This window comes from Lissotriton helveticus, chromosome 5_1, assembly GCF_964261635.1.
Source record: "Lissotriton helveticus chromosome 5_1, aLisHel1.1, whole genome shotgun sequence".
In the NCBI taxonomy this organism is placed as follows: domain Eukaryota; kingdom Metazoa; phylum Chordata; class Amphibia; order Caudata; family Salamandridae; genus Lissotriton; species Lissotriton helveticus.
In genome coordinates this window covers 573,019,040-573,036,197 of record NC_136065.1, presented here as the reverse complement: position 1 = coordinate 573,036,197, position 17,158 = coordinate 573,019,040, and the positions used below count along the sequence as shown (strand labels likewise).

General features: G+C 42.1%; 1 protein-coding gene across 1 annotated transcript in view; it reads left to right on the top strand.

Annotated features, from left to right (window-relative positions):
• RPP30 (ribonuclease P/MRP subunit p30) overlaps positions 1–17,158 on the top strand; it is a 145,529-nt gene that overhangs the window by 26,414 nt on the left and 101,957 nt on the right. The window contains exons 4-5 of the mRNA XM_078641013.1: positions 10,953–11,027; positions 11,288–11,359. Of these exons, the coding sequence (XP_078497139.1) occupies positions 10,953–11,027; positions 11,288–11,359 (147 nt within the window). The remainder of the gene's footprint in view (positions 1–10,952; positions 11,028–11,287; positions 11,360–17,158) is intronic.

Below are 17,158 nucleotides of genomic sequence, written 5' to 3'. Positions count from 1 at the left end.
TTACTTTTAAGTGAACACTGGCTGTAGGTTGTGCAGAGCTACCATACAATACAATAAATACTTCCCATTTTACTGAAAAGAATGAGTATTTTTGTTTTATTTGTGTAATGTTCAGCATGCCGGTACCAACTGCTTTCAAAACACAAGTAGGAGATGATGCAGACTATTGAATGGTTGCTCTAAACCAAGCATGGGCCCGATAACAGGCTGTCATTCTTTCATACTTCTGTTGTGGAATTTGCAGGTTTATTTGAGCAGCCTAGAGAGTAGGGTGGCCGACCATTGAAATAGGTTGTCCAGTTATAGCTAATTTCCAGGCTGGTTGGGAAGGGAAGAGGGGACAGCTTTGAGAAGGGTGAGACCGAAAAACATGCTGGGGTTAGACGGCTTACTGGTGCAGTGGTGTTTGCACAGTAGTTGATTTGGGAAATAAATAGGCTTGAGGTGCTTTTGACATCTACCATGCACAGTGGGGCCAGCATGGAAGTTGGAAAGGTAAAGAGAGCCTTTAAAAAACGTCCACACTTTTTTCTTTGCAACATGCAATTGTGATATTCCTTTTGTCACCTATGTTCTCTGTTTCTTCTGTTTGTGCTGCCGCTCTAGGTCAGGCTTTCCTATTTTCCTTTTATTCCGACCACTGTTGTAAGTCCCTTCTACCGCTTTTGACCCGGACTGGGTGCACAGAGTGGGGGTTTTAACTCACCTGCTATCCCGGATCTTTGCTGGGCACTGCACTATCGCTGGGTCCCTGACGCTGTGGTTTCCCCCGCCGCCGAGCTGGTGACATCGCTCGGACGCGTTGCGGAGTGGAAACTACAGCTCCCAGCCTGCCCTGGGAGGACAACACGCCCACTTCCTGCACAGCGCGCCTGGAGGCGCTTAAATCCCGACAGCTTCCACGGAGGAGCGGGGACCGCTTTTGACCCGGACTGGGTGCACAGAGGGGGGCTCTAAACTCACCTGCTATCCCGGATCTTTGCTGGGCACTGCACTATTGCTGGGACCCTGACGCTGTGGTTTCCCCCACCGCCGAGCTGGTGACATCGCTCGGACGCGGAGCGGGGTGGAAACTACAGCTCCCAGCCTGCCCTGGGAGGACAACACGCCCACTTCCTGCACAGCGCGCCTGGAGGCGCTTAAATCCCGACAGCTTCCTCCGCGTCGCGGACGCGCGCGGGCGGTGCCGGGTGGAGCCCGGGCAGAGAGCGGGCCATCTGTGGCCATCATAGGCCAGAGGAGACCGGGTCGGGTCACCCCCCTTAGTTCTTATGCCAATATTCCAGGAACACTGATCAAAGGTACTGTTACCCATTGACTATTTCTGGTCCCTCTAATAAGTCCGTTCCAAGGTTCTCAATCTTGTCTTAGTACAAAACTTCCTTATTGGTGATAGCTCCTACGCTATGTCTTGCAAAGCGGACCTTATAAATCTCTCCTCTCAGGGTGACCTGCATAGGGGAACATTGGATTCGTTTTTTAAGCGTGTTATACTGCCCATTGCTAGTGATTTAGATAGAATAGAACGATCCCCAGTTCTAGACAGCTCTTTCGGTCTGGGTTCTCCGCCTCAGACTGCTAATTTAGCCCCGGCATTATCATTACTGGATGAACTCAATCAATTGTGTAAAACCTCTTATGCCCCTTTTATTCCAGAAAAAGCTTTAATTTCCCCAATATCTAAGCCTAAACATGGGTCTAGCTGCTCTTCCCAATTAACTTACACTCCACAGGTAACACCCCACATAATACAACCAACAGCAAACTTCCTACCGGCAATCCCCAACCAGGTGCTCTCTGCTAAAAGGAAGAGAGATGAGGCTATACACACGGGCAGTCAGGCCAAATCACAAAAGTTACATCGTAATCCACCTTTACGCAATACTCTCAGCACTGCGACTTCGAAAACACCTACACAGGCCTCCCTATTGTTGGAGCTCGAAACCATGATGAAGTCAATCATAACTCCGTTGATTGATAAAATGACTAGCCTAGAGGACAGGCTTAGGGGAGTCGAGGAAGCTATAAAAGTCAAGTCAATAGTTACTAAATCTATGGGAGGGCTCGTACTATCACAGCATCCAGCCCCTAGAGATACGCCAATTTCCACCACACAAAGCAAGCTCTCCAGTATACAACCAGTTGCCCCACACATGAAAGCTGTAAATACCCCAAAAGCCGCTATGCCATCACAATCTTCTTACTTTAGGGCTGGGCAGAATAAAGACAAGTCATCTTATAAAAGAATAGTGTCTAGTCATGATACTTTACCTCACAAAACTAACCACCTACATTTGCCACCTGAGGCAGCTCCTATTGTTTGTGTCCTCTCAGGAATACCTGAACTCCCAAAGGGAAAACTCGAGAGACAGCAGGACCTAAGGAATAAGGTAGTGTACTGGCTCACCAAAAATAGACCTCTGCCCTCCAATTTAGACGGGACCATATTAAGTGTCCGAAGGGTGGCCTGGTTAGGACCTCTCGTAAAAAACACTGTGGGCGACTTGGTACTTGTAAAGTTTAGAAATAAATATGTCGTACCATACCTGCAATCCTGGCAGCCACAAATAGGGGATGGTCCCATATCAGTTTGGTCTCTAAGTGACTTTTACCCCAGAACACTATATGTCCCGTCATAATGTCAGACAACATAGAGTAATTTCCAGACGGCAAGAAGGGATCTTGTATTGCGTGGCCAACTTGCTCCTGTTTTTTATCTTGTTTACGTTGCATTTTGTATACTGATTAGCCGATTCATTTTATTGATTTAATTTATTTTTAAATGTATCTAATTCTTTTACGAAATCAAATGTATTAATGTTTTGGTGTATTTTTATGTATTGTTGTTGCTTTTATGATTTTTTTATTGAAATCGAATAAAGCTAATCGAATCGAACCCTTCTATTTGACTCTTTTCGCAGAAGTGCTCTTTCATTACTGGTGTGTGGAATTGGTATTGAAAGCAATACTGTCTCACCTTTAATGATGTTGTTAGTGCAATGTTTGATAAATGGTGTTGTATATGTGTGGAAGCGGGGTCTAACTGCAGAATAGAAACAGTGTGTTATGCAACTGGCTTTCTGCAGAGAGGTCCAAGTTATTATTCTTATTAAGCATTTATATAGCGCATAGCTACCCTCCGGTACCCCAGCGCTAGCAATCAGGCAGACACCAATAAGAATTTATGGGGCTGTTTATTTATTATTATTAATATTTATATTTATATGGTGCACTAATCATCCCGGCGCCCTGGAGGCAAACAGACCATTGTGCAAAATACTCATCTAAAATAGCCAGGTTTTAAGGTGCTTTTAGAAAAAGAGTCAGAGTGGGGCATGACTGCAGGTCTTCCGGCAGCGAATTCCAATACTTAGGGGCCAAATAGGAGAAGGCCCAACCTTCCGTCTTCACCTTCGTAATTCTCCGAATTCGAAGGTGCTTTTGCCCACTGGATCTGAGCTGGCGAGTTGGGGCATACCATTCTAGGTTTTTTTGTGAGATATCTGGGTCCGAGCCCATGGAGTGCTTTGAATGCTAAGCATAAAAGTTTGAAAACTGCTCTTTTCTTCATCGGGAGCCAATGTAACTCTCTCAGTAGAGGGAGGGATGGAGTTCGAGCTGGCTTGTTCAGTGCTAACCGTGCCGCCTTGTATTGAATAACTTGTAACCTTGAGAACAAGTCTTCCCTCATCCCTACCAGTAGCGCGCTTCCATAATCTAGTCTACTTACTGACTAGGATTGCCTGCAGCAAGGCCCTTCTGGTGGTAAGAGGGATCCAGGGAAAAATATTTTTAAGCATATGCAGCATACCGAAGCACTTGCCTGATAAAGTCTTGACATGCTCCTCCATATTGAGATTGTTATCAATTACAGTGCCCAGATTTTTTGCCCACTTTTTAGGTCTCGCTGAAGCCATCCCATTAGGGATGCTTTGGCAAGATTAAAGTAAGGGCTTTCAACAATGCACCCAAAGTAGATAGGTAGCCAGTGTAAAGTTTTTAGAGCTGGCTTGGCTGATTATTACCTAGGGATGCCCAGAATCATCCTGGCAGTGCCATCTCCTAGAGCTCTGAATATGTTGCATCTTCAATTTCAAAGTGAATTCAGTAACATAATTCACCAGTTTGGGGACCTGCAGAAAGCCATCCATCTAAAGTTTTACTTTTAAATATTTAAGTGTAACCTAGATGTGATTGATTGTTTGGGAGTAATATTGGATGAATTGTAACAGAGCACCAGCCTTTACTGGCTCACTAGTAGGTAGGCAGATTGGTTGTGTACATGGGTGACACTGCGTGTAAGGTGAATATACTCAACAAAAGATAAGCACAGAATTCGAAACTCAGCTGACACTTCTACATTCAAAAAATAAATAACCACTGATTATGATGAACCAATACAGCAGGTCCCACAATGTTCCTTCTCTTGTGAGAGCAATAGAGATTTCAAACTCCTCAGTTCACCTGGGTGGGGTGGGGAGGGGTCGGAGTTATTATAATTTTTTTCTTCTGGTTTTGACTTCTTTATCTTCGACTTGTGTCCCTTTTATTGTGTTTTGCATGATCTGTTGGGTTGTTGATTATAAAAACAAGCATTTGCAATGCAATAGGTCTCGCATTCACACGTGTTTGAGCTACTGGCATTGTAAATGACCATGCCTTTTATTTGTGTTTTGGGATTTAAAACATAAATAAAAGACATTTTCATTTACAATACTAGTAGCCTAAACCTTCGCAAATTCGAGACCTCTTGCATTGCAATAAAGGGCCTTCTCGACCGCTTGTTAGATTGGAAATATCAGAGGAAGAGACCAGCCTGCGACGTCATCAAAGGAGTGATAAATAGTGCAGTGAAGATGTGTAAGTGTTGTAAATTAGAAGGACACAAAGTGTGGAGTGAGAGTTGCATATGATCCGAGCTATAAACACTAACGAAGCGCTCCAACACCTTCCGCTCTGTGATTACACTGTCGCGGCTCAGGAGGAAGAGCAGGGGAGGGCTATTTCCTACCCTCTCCGTAATTTGAGTGTGCAGTGTGGCATTGCGTAATGTCATTGCTATTTTTGGCCTTATAAAAAACACTCCAGCTGTTGTAGGGCTCTGGCTTCACCTCTTGTTGCAGGGCGGGCTGTGCTTTATGGGAGGCATGGAGGGAGGGATTGTCTTGGCTGCAGCTCCGGCCTCGTACAGTGCCCCTGCTATTATTAATGAGCGAGGGCGCATAGGTGGTGGTTGTGGTGGTGGTATTGGTATTTGTGGTGGTGGTACTGTGCTGGTGGGGGTGCTGGTACTGGTATTGGTGGCAGTGGTATTGATGGTGGGGTATTGGGGGTATTGTTTGGGGTATTGGTGGTGGGGTATAGGTGGTGGTGGTGGTATTGGATTGGTGGTGTTGGTATTGGTGGTGGTAATAATATTGGCGGCGGTGGTAATAGTATTGGCGCGGTGGTTATAGTATTGGTGGCGGTGGTGGTGATATTGGCGGTGGCATTGGTGGAGGTGGTGGTATTGGTGGCGGTAGTATTGGTGGTGGTGTTAATAAAACAGGCTTTGGAAAACAACCCATCAGGGGCTTTAGTACAGATGACATGTAACACAGATGTGCTGTTGTCCGCTTCAGCCCATTTTCACAGGATTATGTGCTACCAGGAATTCACAAGACTTAGGGCCAGATGTATCAAGATACACTTTTGCGATTCTCAAATAGCGATTTTTAAGGAATCGCTATTTGAGAATTGCAAAATGGTATGTATGTAGAAAATCGCTATTTTTTAGCGATTTCTTAAAATTCCTTAATTGCGATTAGCAAATTGCTAATCGTAATTAAGGAATAATTTCCCATTAATTTCTATGGGCCAGGAGGCCCATAGGAATGAATGTGAAATTATTCTCAATTTGCTAATCGCAAATTGAGAATAATTTCAAGGGTGCAGGGGTGTCCAAAGGACACCCTGTTGCACCCCTGAAATAAGCATGGGTGCACATGTGGTGCACATAGATTCCCTAAGGGCATGTATGTGCATCACATGGCACTTTGAAAAATTCAAAAATGGGCATTTTTCAAGATATTCGCAAATTACCACCAACTTGAAGTTGGTGGTAATTTGCGATTCCTTAGGGACAATTGGCAAAAAAAAATTTTTGCATCATACATTGCATTTAAGGAATCGCAAATTTTGCGATTCCTTAAATGCAATTGCAAAATAAGGAATTGCAAATTTGCGATTCCTTATTTTGCACTGAAATTTGCTACATACATACCATTTTGCTCAAATTCGGCATTTGCGAACCCATTTGAGCTTCATACATCTGGCCCTTAATTCGCTAATAATTTCTAAATACATTTTACTTGGGGTGTTGAAACAGACACAAGATAATACCGGGTTAAAGTGATTAAAAGCAGGCGCCCTTGCTACGGGGCGGCTATGCTGCTTTAAAGAGCACAAGTGGGCGGTTTCAGCTGAAGCAGCGCATGTCCGGCCTGCAGTAACAGAAGCTCAATAAAGTAAATAGTGCTTACAGACTAAATAACAAGTCCTGTGTAACAACTGAAGTAAAAGGGACAGTCACCATCGGAGGATACAAATGAAGACAAGACTGTACTAAGGAGGGACTAACAAGCCTATTAATGAATCCAAAGGCAGCATTTACGAAAGACAATGACACAAGCCCATGAAAAATATGGGAGGAGAGTGATCGCAGCCTCTATCCCAAACTCTACTACAGCAGTCTCGCAGAGTGAGCAGCACATGCACGATGCGGCTATGCTCAACCTCCTGAGGGCTCTTAATGGCTGCCGGCCATCTTGTAAGTCTGCAGCCCTCTTAACTGCAAATTGGAAAGCCCCCATTATCTAAAGTATCTTAAGCAATGTAATGGTCTTTGAGTCGGTTTACTCTATCTGAAACGCTTTTAACAAAACGTTATGCCTGTTGCAACCTTTGGAGTTAGATTGTACCACCATGAACCCTGGTGCCCATGTCTGCAGCATGAAGCACAGCAGAAAACTTCAAGCATGGCAAACCACCAGAAACTAGGGAGACCTCCTTCTCCAGATCATTACTGACACTCTCTCTAGACCTGAACTTTTCACCTACAAATTGTTTATTTTTCAGGTGTGTTAGTTTAGTGGAAGTAAAACAAGACTGTTAAAGCCATTATTAATTAAGCTGTTCCACAAAATCCAGACTGGAAACTGTCCATAATGACCTGGAAGGAGGTGGCCATTCTACTGGGAATAGATCTCTTCTGGCACTGTTCTGGAGAGGGCACCCTTGTAGCATTTGGTTTATACTTTTTGTGAGTGATAACCAATTTTGTGTATGTAATATTCTATTTTCCCAGATGTCGCAGCGGGTTACAAGATGCATTCAGTTCCCAGGCTTTACTACTTCATCTTTGCCCAGCATGTTTATTCTCCGTTCTATTCTTGTGTGTTAATATACTAATTTCCTTTTTCTTGCCATAACCGATTATTTAATAATTGCATCACACACCAGACTAGAGTTGGGGTATTAAAATATGGATTTCCCTATCCTGCCTGGCATTTGAAGTACACTCTTGCAGCCGACAAGCAGATGTAATTCTAGGTATATATATATATATATAATTCTTTATTCGGTTTTTAAAGTACATGAAAAACCATAAAAGCAGTATCACAAGTAAAAAACCACATTGTATATACATTAAGCAAAAGTTTTTCCGATCAATTAAAAACGTGATATCCATACAGAACATGGGGGAGCCTTTGCGATGCTGAATAATACATACGTATTCTTGATTTCTGCTATTTCATATGTTTCTGATAAGATAAAACAATTTATCAAAGATTTGCTCTATGATTAAAGATACATTTGTCACGATGTATTTACAAATCCGTTCAGACTCTAAAAATTGCAGTCGCAGCATGGCTGGGCGACATCTTCTAAAACCCATTTTTTTTAACAACGGCAACAACCAAAGCTTACGAGGACTGGCGTAAAAGTTACAGAACAGAGTAGTGTGAATGGTTGATTGTTCTGATATTCCATCACATGGACAGGATGATAGAATTCGATCCCAACTGTTTTGGGGTGGAAATACCACCAATCGATGAAATATATTATATCTGAATCTTACCAGAAGAAATCGCTCAAATTGTGACAAAACGAAAGTTAAGTATAGTTGGATTGTAAGGGTGGTCTGGATCGCCATTGAATGTTGAACCAAAGCTTTTTTTGCTTCTGTGGCGATATGCAGCTCTCCTAAGTGACTCAATGCCCTCACTTTCAATTCCTTTCTAGATAATTCAGAAATGCTCTCAGGAGCAAAATAATAGTTTCCAAGCCCTAGGTCGGTCAGAAACTTTTTCACGTACATAAGCCAGGTGATTTTTGCTGAATAGTCGAATGACATACAGTCTGCCACTATTTGCTCAGTAAGTGAATTTTTCGTTGCTGTCCAGATGCGTTGCCAAAGTAAAAGTGGTTGTATTTTTGCCAAGTCCATCAAGTACGGGATCCCCAGTTCCACATGACACGCAAATGTAGAAACGCATTTAGGTGCCGCTGATAAAAATCTTAGAAAGGTGTTCTCTGCTATTTGTAAAGAGCTAGTATTGGTATGGCCCCACAGTCCAGCCCCATACAGGGCTGTCGATTGACACTTAGCTCTATAGATATGCAACAATTCTGGAGGTGGCCTTTTACCCAGCTTCTGTGAAAAGCTTATGAGCGCAGCGATTGCTCGCATTAAGTGGTGTTTCTTGGCCTCGATTGCAGGTTTCCAAGTTATTCTATCATCAATTACAATGCCTAGATAGGGGTATTGGCCAGTAACTTCGAGTCTTTCTCTCTCAAGGAATATATCTTTACCCCCTGTTTTCCCTGAGCCAGCTGCCATCACATAAGTCTTTTTTATATTTATTCGCAGGTCAAGGTTTCCCATAAATGTCGCATACCTATCCAACGCCTTCTGCAATTCGCGAGGGGTACGGGCCAGTATCACGGCGTCGTCCGCATAGAGCAGAGCGGGTATCGGGCGATTTCTTACTTGGGGTAGATCCTGGCCCCCCCTTAACATCGCCACCTCCAGTCCATTTGTATAAAGTGAAAAGAGAAAGGGGGCCAGGACACAACCCTGCCGGACACCACGCTCTACTCTGAACGACTCAGACAACTCGCCTTTTACACCAAAGCGCACCTTCGCGGAGGCATTCGAGTACAGTTTCCTCAAGAAGTCTATCAGGGGGGGTCAACGCCCATTTCTAAGAGGATGGACCACAATTTCGTATGGGGGACGCAGTCAAAAGCAGCAGACAGGTCATCATAGACCTTTGCACAAACGTATTTACCCAACAACATAGATAAATGTAGGGCTTGCTCGGTCGTTCCAAAACCCTCCCGAAATCCAATCTGGAGATCAGAGAGAATCCCACCATCGTCCGCCCACTGCTGCAGGCACTCAAGCACTATTCTCCCCACCACCTTGCCTAGCGAGTCCAGCAGTGAGATCGGGCGATAGCAGGATGCTTCATTCCTGTCTCCTTTCTTAAATATGGGGACCATGATGGATTTGGTCCAGGAGGACAGCAGACCATATTTCATTGCTGCCCCGAAGACCCTGGTTAGTATTGGGGCCCACAGATCTATTTCATATTTGAAAAAGTATGCGGGAACCCCATCTGGGCCCGGGGCTTTCCCATGTCTGCTTGCGTTTAACGCTTGGAGAACCTCGCTTATTACCAGATCTAGTGAGATAGGATAAAGTGCCGTCAAGGGGCTATCACTAGATGCTGCGTCTATCCCTGCCAGTTCTGGGCCCTTCTTAAAGATTTTTGAGAAATGGTCCACCCACGTTGATCCCTCAATGGCTACATCTATGGATGGAAGGTTCTTACGATCTACCAAGAAGGGAGCTTTTACCACTCTCCAAAATGCCTCACTGTTCTTATCTAGAGAGCTTTCATGTGGTTGGTCCCATAGAGCTTGTTTTAGTTCAGCCTTCCTTTCCTTGCACGCTATATTGTAGTCCTTTCTTAGGATCCTTATTTCTTCTTGATCTCTGTTAATTTTTTTTAGGGCTGATTTAAATTTTTTTATGAGTTGCCGTGCATTTATGATTGAACCATCCTGTTTTCCTTGGTTGGTCACTTTTTACCTTGGCCGTTAATAGTTCATTTGTTTTCCCCAAGATTACCTCAAAATTATATAGGACTTCCTCCTCCGGGACTTCCAGATCTAGGCATTTAAGTATAGAAGGATACCGCATATCACTTTTCTGGTTATTTCCCCGGGATCTACCTTCTCCCATCTTAGAGAATATCCATTTATCTTGGTTATGTGTAGAGTATTCTGGGTTATGGCACTGGCTATAGTCTGTGCGGGCTGCTGAGCATAGTCTAGAAGAAGTTCTAGGCTAAGAGCACTGTGGTCACTCAGTGTATTGACCACTAGATCGAAACTCAGGACTCTATTTGCCAGAGTGTTTGATGCTAGGATGAAATCTATTGTGGTCTCACAACCCCTCCCCAAGAAGGTTGGCTCTAACCGTTGGGAAATCTTATTTAATGTATTCACCATCATGAGCCCCAGGTCTGAGAGCACTTCATTTAAATATGCTCCCGTAGGATTATGGCTGAAGTGCACGATTGGCTCCTCTTGTTCATCCACCAACCCACATATGTTACTATTAGTGCGGGTGCAAGGGTGCTGGTTGAAATCACCCCCCCATATAATACTTACACTTACACTTGCTCTACCCCCTACCTCCTGTACCAGCTTGGAAAGCTTGTGGCGTATGGAACCCAGAACGTAATTCTGGCATTTGAAGTACACTCTTGCAGCCGACAAGCAGATGTAATTGTTAGTAAATATGTATGGAGATATAGGAAAATAGGGGATTGATGTCCCTTCTAAAAATGTATTCTGTAAATCACGTAAATGTAAATTTGATTTATTTTCTTTCATTATAGGGGAAATCCAAGCCTATTAAAATTGTTAGCAGATTGACGATTATAGCTACCGACCCTGCTCATATCAACGCATTAGTAAGTGATCCTATTTTTCAGTTTTACCTAGGTCCGTAATCTAAAACAATTACTGTCGTTTCTCAGAGACCGCCCAACTACAATAACTCTTCAAGAGGCAAAGAAACGAATATGGGTAGTGGGCACAATTTATGTTTGCGAATTGCTGACGTGTACATCTCCGATTTCACTATTTTGACTGTTCATTAAAATGTTGTTCTCTATGTAGCTGTTCTGCACATGTATTGCTGTTATCAGTAATAATTTATATTTCCCAACAGAGAGTCTCATCGGGCGTGATCAAATTGTATGACCTGGTGGCAGTTTTTCCAAAGACAGAGAAACTGTTTCATGTAAGTTTTTCCTAACAAAAAGAAGTGTGAAAGCCTCATGTATCAATTAAGATGTTGACGTAAGCCAGCAGTTCTACCTGGATATGTGTACTCGGAGCAACATTTTGCCAACTCACATCTAGCATTTCTGCTGCACCTTCCTAAAGATTAGTTAAGAGTTGCAATAGCATTTTAATCCCGATAATTGCAAAAAGAAAGCCTAGGGTGCATTTTTCCCCTTTCATTTGCACCTCTACCCCACCGAAATTTAATGGATATTTGGAATATTTTGGAAGCTTAAAAATCATATGTGAGGGATTTTTCAATTGCTACCGATTTTATTTGCGACTCGTACTGGATTCTTACCCAGTATTTGGAACCTTTCAAATGATTAGAAAACGATTTGTGTATTAGGCAGTGAACTTTTACGTATTAAAATAGCCTGAACAACCTGTAGGAGTCAATGACGTATAAACTGCTGGCATTTCTTTCTTGTTAACGTGTTTAGCAAATGTAACAGACCCCGTCCTATTTTACCAATGCAAGAACTTCTAGCATTTGCCTTTAAACCCTCTCCTGGCATAACCTTGGCCATCTTTGGCTATGTGCTGCGGCGGTTGGGTGCAGGGCAGCCCCTGTGCCCGAACCACCATGACTACCCAACCCCCCACTGCACACGGCCTGCCATGTGACCATTTTGTTTTGTGTATTAACAAACAACGGGGGAGTGATTCTGTTTAGGACCAGAGAGGCTGGAATCAGTTAAACATTACAATTTGAAAGTACCTCTCGGACCATAAATTGGCTTGTCTTGTTGACTACGTAGGTAGGTCTAAGCTTTTTACTTCCGGCTCTGTTCACCAAAAGACTATTGTAATCTCAATATTATTCTGAACAGGGAGTCAATATACAAAATGTTTTCAACATATTCAAAATGATTTGTACAAATTCTTCTTTGTATTTCACTTAGTACGTATTTACTATATACTTTTTTTTGCTTTTCATTTTCTTTTTGTTCACACAAACATATTTATACAATGGTACTGTTTCTTACAGATTAGTTCCTATTTGTAATACATTACATACTGTATATACAGTGCATAGTTGAAAAAGTGCAGGAACAATTTTTGTAGACATTACATAAACAAACTTAGTGTGAATCTAGACAGTCCTCCTGCTTTGTTATCATGAAACGGGATATTGTGACCTATTTATCCTCTGTACTTGTACATCAGTTGGTCCAGAAAGTGTTGAGGTCAGAGGACGCCTGGATATCAATTTAATTTGAAAGCTTTTATTCGGTTAAATAAATCAACCATATAAGCAATACAATCGTAAATCAATCTACAATAATAATTATGAGAAATAAAACTACAGGGCTAATGAAATATGTATACATAGAAATTTATAAACATATAATAATCCTAATACAGAAAGTGCAAGTACAATAGTTCATGTATGGACCCTAGCGATCTACAAAAACATGTATGGGTCATAATACAAAAAGTGCAAGTGCACATAGTTACATGTGAGGCCCTAAAAATCTGACAGCGAAGTGTCAATGATCATCGATTTCCTAATACTAATAGTTTTCAAAAGAAATGTAGCTAAATAAAAACACAATCCTGGGTCCTCTAATCTAAAGAGCAATTTCATGGCATCTTTAGTAGATCTTATATTATAGTATAAAAAGAATGGTTTTACATTTTTCTAAAATGCAAATAAAATTTGCAGAATAATAACATGTGGCAGCAGCTTTGTCGGGAAATTCCATCACATGGGCATGGTTGAACAGAACACTGTTTCATAACTGGGAAATTAACAAGATGATGTACAGTACCCAATCTTAGGCGTGTCAACACAAATCGGTGTGATGCTCTTGTCACGACTGGCAGGTAAGTTTGGAAACCCTGTTTAAGATCCAGTTGCAGATAAAAAATAGAAGTTGTTTGGTTCTTAGTTGCACGGGAGCGGGCCTCTGTTTTATGGGCTAATAGGATTGATTTTATCTCCGTTCTGGCAACAGAGTCTGCACACCCAGGATCCAACCGAATATCACAATAAAAAAGGAGTTTAAACCAGTAAAAAATTTAATTAAGCTAAGGTATTCTTAAACAGTTCTCCGTTTTGAGACAGTCCCGTATTATTGTTTGGGTGAACATTGTCTCCTCTTTCGACCATATAGATTTCCATAAAAGGAGGGCGTAATGAAGCCTAGTCTGAAATATATTTAAGGCCCACTTCACGATGAATAAGTACCGTGGAGGCCGATGGTGGGATACACAACAAGCGTTTTAAAAAGGAACTTTCAGTTTGTTGTAATAGATTACCTTGGCAGTGTCCCCAAACACCTGCGCCGTAAAGTGCAGCAGTAACACATCTTACCTCATAGATTGTCATCCTATCTTTCATACGTCGGTTGCCCAGTTTAGCAGCAAATCTAAAAATACCATTAATATTTCTCATCAACTTAGAACAGGCAGTTTCCTGTTCCTGTGCCCATGACCTGTTCCCCGCATATGTAATACCCAAATAGCAAAATGTTTGACCTGTCTGGAACTTAGAAGATTCTATATAATAAGATCTAGATGTTATTGGGTTCTTGCCGCAACCCATAACGAAAGTTTTAGTTTTATTAATTAAAAGCTTTCTTTTAGCGATAAAAACAGTAAAATTATCAATAAGACGCTGTAACCCAATGGGGGTGCAAGAAAGTAAAACTGCATCATCAGCGTACAAGAGGATTGGAATGGGATTCCCATCCACCCTCGGTGCATCCGACTCAAACAATTGCAGGGCTGGATCTACATTATTGATAAACAATGATAAAAGTAGTGGAGCCAACATGCAGCCCTGTCTGATGCCTCTTTTATCTTTAAAAAGGGGGGTATATTCACCTGAATAACCGTACTGCACCTTACTTGACAGCTTCCCATATAATCTGGCTAGAAAATAAACTATCTCTTTGGGAGCACCCATTTCTAGCAATAAGGGACATAAAATAGAGTGGTCTACTGAATCAAAAGCGCTGCTGAGGTCAGCAAAGCATAAATATAAATTACCCTCCTTTGCTAGGGTATATTTGCCGATCAAGAGATCCAAGTTGACGCACTGCTCTAGTGTGCCGACTCCTTTTCTAAACCCATATTGCACTTGTGTAAGGATCGGCTTCTCTATAGTCCAAGCTTCTAAGCTTGATAGCATGACCCTACTCATAATCTTTATAGAAGAATTCAGTAAGGAACTTGGACGGTAGTTACAGACGTCAGTTATTTCTCCTTTCTTATGGATTTTTATTATTATTGACTGGCCCCATGATGATGGGAATTGGGTCTCAACAGCGGCATTAAAAACTCTGGTTAAAAGCGGGGACCATAGGATCAATTTGTTTTTTATAAAGGTCTATCGGGACCCTGTCAGGACCCGGTGCCTTACCCCCCTTGCTACTAGTTATACCCTCAGTGACCTCCTCTATGCTAATTGACAGGGGTATTATTGTCCAGTGAGTGGGAAATTGGGTAGGCAAAATGGATAGGGCATCTCTATCAATTGGATTAAAACATTTAGAAAAATGTTCTACCCAGGAATTGCAGTTAATATGGGAATTGAGTTCTAATATATGATCATCCTTCAAGAAAGTACTATTAACCGTATCCCAGAACAATGTACTGTTTTTAGTGTTGGCTGCGTGACTTAAATTTTCCAAAGCTATTTCTTGAAGCTCTACTTTTCTGGCTTTTAGGGCTGAAGCATATTCTGCACGTAAGACCTTAATTGTATCCGTGTATCTTGGGTTACAACCCAGGGCTTGTTTAAGATGATGTAGAGCCGCTGTACAATTACCGTCAAACCAGACCACCTTAGGTTTTTTATTTCCCCGGACTGGTTTCGTCATTAGGCTCTCAACGACATTATTAATCTTAGTAAAATTGGCAAGCATCAATTGTGGATCAACCTCATCACCTAAACAAACTTGGATTTCATTCTGGCATTGCATAATGACATCATACTGGATTTTGGATGGGTCCAAGCCAGCCCATTTTATCCGGACACCATTGGGTCTAATGGGGGAAATGCACGGACTATAAGAGACACCAGTTACATTTTTAAAACCCCAACATAATAAATAAAGAGAAATACTATTATGATCACTAGTTGGTTGATCCGTTATCAAGGGTAATGAAAACAGGTGTACACTATTACACAAAGTTATGATGTGATCAATGTTGGACATTGCATTTCTGCCTGTAAATGTAGGACGTATCACATTATGTTTATCAGTGGCACAGTGCAATAATTATAAATCCAGCTTAGCAATAACACTATTTAAAGCTGTGCCGTATTGACAATGGGGGAAATGCATATAACAGTCGTCGTCCGTTTCCCCCCTCCTGTGCCCACAAACTTTGGTCAGGGATAGTGGACATGCTTGAACATTAAAATCACCAACCCAAAGAATAATAATCGATTTCCTAATTGTGCTAATCAGCTTATCAAGTTCCCTTTCCAGGGCATAGACAACTGACCCGCGGGAAGAGTTGAACACATTATTATAAAAATTGATCTAAATAACATCTTTACCCATGGGGGATACCAACCACATAATCTGGGAATGGGTACCAACAGTAGTACAACATTTAATCTTACATCTATTCAAGTTGATGGAGATCAAGATCAAGAGACCGCCCTTTGCTCTGCCCGAGGGGGAAGCCTGAGCTGGGAGCCAGTATGAAGAAAACCCTCTACATAGATTGGTTCAATGCTCCGCGTCTCCTGTAGACATATGATATCATGTTGGGCCAGAATAAAGTCAGACCATGATGGTGTACCTATTTTGCTTTTGAAACCAAAGATGTTCTAGGTGGTGACTTGATATCCATTACCAGTATTAATCTCATGAGTTTCCCGAAGGGGTACTTTGTGACCCGCCACTTCGCTAGTGGAAATTGATTCTGCTAAATACATTCTGAATCACTAGGGGTGGTTGGTATCCATGTTACATTTGTAGGTAACATTCCCCCCTGCTCTATCACACATATTTCGGCCTTTCTAGATAAATCATCATCTTTCTTGGATCCCGTTATAGAGCTTTTGAGTACATAACTTACCTGTTCTGCCTGACTAGACTGTATAAATCCCTCACGTCAATCGTTAGTATCAGGATTACTCAGAGCCTGGTATCTATTGGCTAATGGAATAGCAAAATTAGATAAAGTAGGAAACTGGGGGGGGGGGGGGGGCTAGCAGAGGTCCATTTCTAGACCGATTACCATTTCCCTGCATCACCATTAAATGTCTATAGAAATACCCAAGAGGGAGAAAAGTAGTATTAAATTCCCGGGGGGAGGTGGTGGTGCGTTATTAAGAGTATTGTATGCCCACCTTGGAGACCGGATATTAATAATAATGCAATCACCGTCAAAGCATTTTTTTAAGAGGGTCGATCCAACCCACTCTACGTGTTGTCAGAATCTGACTTGCCCCTTCCATTGGGTAACAACAATTATTGGTCAACCAAAACACTACTTTGTTCATAAGTGAACCATGGTCTTCTACCTGTCCGAGTTGGAATTTAGGTACATTAACCAAAATTGCGACATAGCACCACATTCAGGAGGCAAGTTTACAGATGTGGCTGTTTTTCTGTCCCCAAAGGCTAGTGCTCTTAAACCATCAGGCTTTACGGGATCAAATGTAGTAAATTTACCTGACTTAATCTCTACTCTTTCCTTCTGAGGCGGGACAGGTCTATGATTATTAGTTGACTTTCCTGTTACTATGTTTGCGTCTTTTTCCCCATTTACCACCTCTACGATAGGG